Source organism: Vidua macroura, chromosome 2, assembly GCF_024509145.1.
Source record: "Vidua macroura isolate BioBank_ID:100142 chromosome 2, ASM2450914v1, whole genome shotgun sequence".
Taxonomy (NCBI): domain Eukaryota; kingdom Metazoa; phylum Chordata; class Aves; order Passeriformes; family Viduidae; genus Vidua; species Vidua macroura.
The window spans coordinates 1,521,809-1,529,456 of NC_071572.1; the positions used below are offsets into that span (position 1 = coordinate 1,521,809).

At 37.6% G+C, this 7,648-nt stretch overlaps 1 protein-coding gene across 2 annotated transcripts in view; it reads right to left on the minus strand.

The window, feature by feature from the left end:
- Positions 1-1,708, minus strand: part of RCAN1 (regulator of calcineurin 1) — a 38,784-nt gene extending 37,076 nt beyond the window's left edge. For both annotated transcript variants that reach the window (XM_053970453.1, XM_053970454.1), the window contains exon 1: positions 1,451-1,708. In XM_053970453.1, coding sequence (XP_053826428.1) covers positions 1,451-1,660 — 210 coding nt within the window. In that variant the 5' untranslated portion in view covers positions 1,661-1,708. The remainder of the gene's footprint in view (positions 1-1,450) is intronic.
- Positions 1,709-7,648: the final 5,940 nt, after the last annotated feature.

The following is a 7,648-nucleotide window of genomic DNA, read 5'->3' on the forward strand; positions in this document are numbered from 1 at the left end:
CAGGTGGTGCAAATTTCAGTGTGCCCACGTCACCTCACTCACCTGAGTGACAAAACTCCTGCATTTCCTTGGACACCAGAACCACCAAATGCTCTGGAAAACTGGATACACCACGGGACAATGCAGTAATTTCCTCATTTCTAACAGAACTCTGTTTTTCTTAAATCATCCAAATGCTGAGAGCACCTTTCACACCTCCAAAATCTGGGATACAGCCTTAGGGCCTCCTTCCATTTTCTCTCTCTGCACCTTCCTGACACTGGGCCAACAAAATAAATTAAAACGTAGCCAGTGCATGTGTGTTCCTAAAAATGTCACTCGTTTCCAGCTTTAAAGAGTTACCAGCTCTTGCTAGCTCTGTAATTTTATTAAAAGAAGCTAAATTATGCATTTCAGTGCTGAAATTCAGTGAGCACACATCTAAACTGATTTTTCATCCATTAAAAGTCTGCGTGCGCCTACCTTCCAAGGACCTCCACCTGCCTTTTTCTTTTTTTTTTTTAATTTTGTGTTATTTCTACAACTGTGAGACTTTTCTTCCCTCCTGGAGACAGATATTTATTCAAGTTCAAGACAGTTCTCCCATTCTTTACCTTAGAAATCGAATTTATGCAGTATCTGTTGATGATGTCATCCATGGTGAAGACAACACAGTTTATGCTGAGATTATGAAATTCAAATTCATTTGTTACCACGGCCTAATTTTTCAAGTCCATTCAGTTCAATTCAAATATGTTTAAAAACTAAGCACCTCCTTCGGTATGAAAGGGTTAGACAGCAAAACCAACGACAAAAATAAACAAATAAAACCCAAGCAAAACAACAACATGGGGTGCACCAAACAAAACCTTAAGGACAAAGCTCGGGCGAGGGTGGTCCAGGGAGGGATATTTTATTTCGTTTTCATGCAGAGCTTCACCCTGGGCTACAGGCTCAGGAGTCAGAGGAGTGAAGGTAAAAGAGCTGTTGGTGCTGAAAGCCCCAGAATCATGGAATTCCCGAGGCTGGAAAAGCCCTCCCAGCCCAGGCAGTGCCAGCTGTGCCCCGTGCCCACCTTGTCCCCAGCCCAGAGCTCTGAGTGCCACCTCCAGGGGACACCTGCAGGGATGGGCACTGCAAAGCTCCCTGGGCAGCCCCTGCCAAGGCCTGAGCAGCCTTTCCATGGGGAAATTCCTGCTGCTGGCCAAGCTGAGCCTGCCCTGGCCCAGCCTGAGGCCGTTCCCTCTCCTCCTGTCCCCGTTTTCTGGCAGCAGAGCCCGATCCCCCCCCCGGCTCCACCCTCGGAGCGGGCTCGCCTCACCCCCGGCTCGGCACGGGACTCCCGGCAGCACCGAGGGGGACGCGCAGCCACAGCCTCGCCCCCTCATCCCCCACGGAGGCTCCTCTCCCACAGAGAACCGCGGCCGGCCCCGCACGGCGCGCTCCCCTCACGGCTCCCGGCCCGCCTCACCCGGTACGGGCCGTCCTGGAAGACGCGCGGGTCCAGGTTGCAGGCGATGGTGGCGGTGGGCAGGTCGCGCAGCGCCACCGCCTCCATCTCGCGGTCAACGAAGCTCCACTCCGCGTCCGCCTCCTCCTCCTCCTCCTCTTCCTCCTCCTCCTCCCCTTCCTCCTCGTCTTCCCCGGGCGGCAGCGGCTGCCGGAGCGGCGGCTCCTCCATGGCCGGAGGCGAGCGGAGGCGGCCGCGGCGACGTCGCTGAGGCGGCTTCTCCCACCCCCCGCCCGCCATCTTGTTTCCTTCGCCCTCGCCCCGCAGCAGCCAATCGGGAGCCGCCGCCGCGCCCCCTCCCGGCCGTGTCAGCCAATCGGAAGCCGCCGCCGCCGCCGCGGCAACAGGTGGCGGGCGAGGCCGCGTCCGCCATGTTGGGTGAGGGCAGCGCCGTGAGGGTGCGGCAGCGCTCCCACCCACAAAATAAACTATTTATGTATAAAATTTACTAGATTTACCGCCTATACTGTTTACGTAGTATGTATTGTGTATGGATTACACGTACGCACTATATATAATGTGTTATAGATGGAAATATACCGTCTGTAACACATCACATATATATGCGCCCTATAGCGTGTGTACTGTATATACACTATTTTTATATATTATATGTAATATATATATATAAATATCCTGTGTATAATATGCTCTATGTCTGTGTAGTATATATCTAATATATAGTATATAAAAAGTTGCTTTTTGTAACAATAAATGTTACATAAATACACATACACAAACAAATGTATGTGTATGTGGCAATAGCTATAACATGCAGTATATATAATACATATAAAATACGCTGTGTATAATAATATACTGTATGTATATATATATATTTATATATAAATTGCTGTATTTAATGCTATATTATTTCTAGAGAGAGAAAAACATGAGCTCCATGTCCCATCCCTGGAAGTGTTCAAGGCTAGGTTGGATGGTCTGTAATATAAATATTAAATATTTATATAAAAATGCCACATGAATATAAAAATTCCTCCCTCAGAGACTTACAAATCAGCTGAAAGCTGTGTTGTAATTCTCTTATCTGCCTTGAGGACAAGCTGACCCACCCTTGGTGTGCTTAGTCTGACCTAAGAAACCTAGACAAATATTTGATTATATATTTATTATATTTTAATATTTTATTGTATATGTGCCGTATCTATATAAAATATTGGATATAATATTATGCTCTTATTTATTTTTATATATACGTAGCACCACCTTCTAGGGGAAGGCCCAAGAATGAGCTTCAAAGGTCACAGAGATTTTATGAAGTTGTTGGTTTTTTTTTTTTATTAAGGTATTCTTTTCGTGAAGTTATTTTTAATGAAGTTATTGTATTGTCATTGACTTTTTTTATGAAGTTTTTTTTTTTTTTTTTCCCCTGAAGTTCTTGTGACAGTCACACACCTCCAAACATCCCACACCAAATTCCTTCAGCCTCTCTAAATGGGTTTGGAGCCATTGAGGGATATGATAAAATACAAGAATTTGTCACTTGTGCTAAGTGACATAAAATCTTCACCTTCTCAGATCCAGACAAATGGTCTCTTAAAAGAAAAGGAACTTCTCTGAGCAAGCCCTGAGTGCTTAATGCTGAATCCAGCCAAAATAAATCAATTTTTAAAGCAAATTCTTTGATGCCAGAGCTGCCTCCTGACAGGGCTGGTGACGCTTTCCTCCCTGAGGAGCATCTCTGGATTCTCTCTCTGCAGCAGCACCTCCAACCCCCTGGAGAAATTCCACCCGAGGGATTTCCACCAGAAATCTGGTGAAACGTTTTCCACCAGAACTCAGAAACTCCAGGAGCAAAAGCTGTCCCTGCAGCCTGGCACCTCCCTGCTGCAGGAAATATTCCCTGGCACAAGGTGCTTGTTGCAACCCAGCTGTCGGGGCTGAAGGGGAAAAGGCGTCGTTAATTCCATTTTATGTAATTAACTGAGGCCAAAAGGGCAGCTGAGATCACTCTGCAAGGCTCCAGAGCCTCTCTGCCCTAAGAGCTTCAAAGTTTTAAGCATTAATTCAGCCGCAGACGTCAGGAAAAAAAAAAAAAATTAAATGAATAACCCCGAATCTCCCTTGTGAAAAAACGCCAATCACTTGTTTTAAACATTTATAAAAGTTTAATAAAAAGAAAATGGTTATAAAAATAATAATACAAGTATAGGCAATTAGAGTTAGGACAATTAATGAGACAATAACAGCAAAGAGTTACAGCCCGGGCTGGGGGACAAAAATGAGCCAGAAAAAGGACCCCGTTAAAAGAGAATTTGCTCCTTAAGAGGGGTAACCTGTTGCATATGCAAAACACTTCATGATTATGCATGTATTTTATTTAAAACAAGAAATTCATCTGGTACTTGTCAAAAAGTTTCTGTTAATCCCCAGGCACCTTCAAGTCTCAGTCAGGCTTGAAGAAGTTCATTTCTGTTGATAGGGAAAGCCATAAATTCATCTTCTCTGGAAAATTTAGGGGTTTCTGTAATTGTTATCTCTGTGCGAAGAATTCCTTGATTATCTTCTCCTTTTCTAATAAAAAGAATATCTCACACACATAGTTTCTATTTTAGCTACTAAAGCTTAATTTTGATTACAAAACTACATTTACTATATTATTAGAATATTAATACAGCATAACTTTCAGCATAATACATATAGTAAATATCTGCGTAGAGCCATATAATATGCATTTTTCACATGTTATAACCTCAAAATACATTCTTGAGAGAATTAAAATCTAAAATTTTAGAGAATTTAGAATCTAAAAATACTTACTTGAGAGAATTAATACAGCATAACTCTCCAACATTACACATACAATATTCATTGTAACTATTGCGAAAAAGCCAATCATAAAATATGCATTTTTCACATTAACTGAGGCCAAAAGGGCAGCTGAGATCACTCTGCAAGGCTCCAGAGCCTCTCTGCCCTAAGAGCTTCAAAGTTTTAAGCATTAATTCAGCCGCAGACGTCAGGAAAAAAAATTAAATAAATAACCCTGAATCTCCCTAATCTGATGATTTAATTGTGCATCCTGTGAAAAATGCATATTATATGGCTCTACGCAGATATTTACTATATGTATTATGCTGAAAGTTATGCTGTATTAACATTCTAATAATATAGTAAATGTAGTTTTGTAATCAAAATTAAGCATTAGTAGTTAAAATAGAAACTATGTGTGTGAGATATTATTTTTATTAGAAAAGGAGAAGATAATCAAGGAATTCTTCACACAGAGATAACAATTACAGAAACCCCTAAATTTTCCAGAGAAGATGAATTTATGGCTTTCCCTATCAACAGAAACAAACTTCTTCAAGCCTGACTGAGACTCAAAGGCACCTGGGAATTAACAGAAACTTTTTGACAAGTACCAGATAAAGTTCTTGTTTTAAATAAAATATTTGCATAATCATGAAGTGTTTTGCATATGCAACAGGCTATTAAGGTGATTCCTTTGTTCCCAAGGCATTCTTGTCGTGGCTTGAGTGCCCGAGAGCATCCGGACGTCGGGAATTCTTTGCTTTTTATTGTCTTGTAATTGTCCTAACTCTAAATTGTTATTACTCTAATCGTATTACTATTTTTATGACCATTTTATTATTATTAAACTTTAAAAATTTTAAAAACCAAGTGATTGGCATTTTTCACAATCCTTTCTTTTTTTCGCAGGAAGGGAACGCGACAGCCGCTTTTGACTGGAAGAGGTGGCGAGAGAGGAAAAAAAAACCACAAAAGCATTTTCCCCGCAGTGTTTGGGGCGATCGTTCGTGTGATAAGTTAGAAAAGGCTCTTTGTTCATCAAGACAAAAAGAGGAAGCCTTGTGTCGATAACAGAAAACCACAGAAGAAGCCTTGTGTAAATAACAAACATCCAAAAGAGAAACCTTGTGTAGGTGACAAGACTTGAGCTTAAGCACATATAGCATATTATATAGAAAAGACCATTACAAGGCCGTGGACTTCCACCGAAAAAGAAGAGAGGAGCCTTCCTCAAACGACCACCAGAGAGTAAAAGACCCCCTAGCAACAGAGAGTACAAGCGCAGAGTACACCCAGAGATAGCGCAGACACGGAAGAAAGTGAGTATAAAAAACCTGTGAGTATAAAAAAACTGTGAGTATAAAAAACTGTGAGTATAAAAAAACTCTAAGTATAAAAAAACTGTGAGTATAAAAAAACTGTGAGTATAAAAAACCTGTGAGTATAAAATCTGTGAGTATAAAAAAACTGTAAGTATAAAAAACTGTGAGTATAAAAAACTGTGAGTATAAAAAAACTGTGAGTATAAAAAACTGTGAGTATAAAAAACCTGTGAGTATAAAATCTGTGAGTATAAAAAAACTGTAAGTATAAAAAACTGTGAGTATAAAAAACCTGTGAATATAAAAAACTGTGAGTATAAAAAAACTGTGAGTATAAAAAAACGGTGAGTATAAAAAAACGGTGAGTATAAAAAATTGTGAGTATAAAAAAACTGTGAGTATAAAAAACTGTGAGTATAAAGAAACTGTGAGTATAAAAAAACTGTGAGTATAAAAAACTGCGAGTATAAAACGGTGAGTATATAAAAACGGTGAGTATAAAAAACGGTGAATATAAAAAACTGTGAGTATAAAAAAACTGTGAGTATAAAAAACTGTGAGTATAAAAAACTGTGAGTATAAAAAAACTGTGAGTATTAAAACCTGTGAGTATAAAAAAACTGTGAGTATTAAAAACTGTGAGTATAAAAAAACTGTAAGTATAAAAAAACTGTGAGGATAAAAAACTGTGAGTATAAAAAAACTGTGAGTATAAAAAACTGCGAGTATAAAAAACTGCGAGTATAAAACGGTGAGTATATAAAAACGGTGAGTATAAAAAACAGTGAATATAAAAAAACTGTGAGTATAAAAAAACTGTGAGTATAAAAAACTGTGAGTATAAAAAAACTGTGAGTATTAAAAACTGTGAGTATAAAAAAACTGTAAGTATAAAAAAACTGTGAGGATAAAAAACTGTGAGTATAAAAAAACTGTGAGTATAAAAAACATGTGAGTATAAAATCTGTGAGTATAAAAAAACTGTAAGTATAAAAAAACTGTGAGTATAAAAAAACTGTGAGTATAAAAAAATGTGAGTATAAAAAAACTGTGAGTATAAAAAACGGTGAGTATAAAGAAACTGTGAGTATAAAAAAACTGTGAGTATAAAAAACTGCGAGTATAAAAAACTGTGAGTATAAAACAGTGAGTATATAAAAACTGTGAGTATAAAAAACGGTGAATATAAAAAAACTGTGAGTATAAAAAAACTGTGAGTATAAAAAACTGTGAGTATAAAAAAACTGTAAGTATAAAAAAACTGTGAGGATAAAAAACTGTGAGTATAAAAAAACTGTGAATATAAAAAACTGTAAGTATAAAAAAACTGTGAGTATTAAAAACTGTGAGTATAAAAAACCTGTAAGTATAAAAAAACTGTGAGGATAAAAAACTGTGAGTATAAAAAACTGTGAGTATAAAAAACCTGTGAGTATAAAAAAACTGTGAGTATAAAAAACCTGTGAGTATAAAAAAACTGTGAGTATAAAAAAACTGTGTGTATAAAAAAACTGTAAGTATAAAAAACTGTGAGTATAAAAAAACTGTGAGTATAAAAAACTGTGAGTATAAAAAACCTGTGAGTATAAAATCTGTGAGTATAAAAAAACTGTAAGTATAAAAAACTGTGAGTATAAAAAACCTGTGAATATAAAAAACTGTGAGTATAAAAAAACTGTGAGTATAAAAAAACTGTGAGTATAAAAAAACTGTGAGTATAAAAAACTGTGAGTATAAAGAAACTGTGAGTATAAAAAAACTGTGAGTATAAAAAACTGCGAGTATAAAACGGTGAGTATATAAAAACGGTGAGTATAAAAAACGGTGAATATAAAAAACTGTGAGTATAAAAAAACTGTGAGTATAAAAAACTGTGAGTATAAAAAACTGTGAGTATAAAAAATCTGTGAGTATTAAAACCTGTGAGTATAAAAAAACTGTGAGTATTAAAAACTGTGAGTATAAAAAAACTGTAAGTATAAAAAAACTGTGAGGATAAAAAACTGTGAGTATAAAAAAACTGTGAGTATAAAAAACTGCGAGTATAAAAAACTGCGAGTAT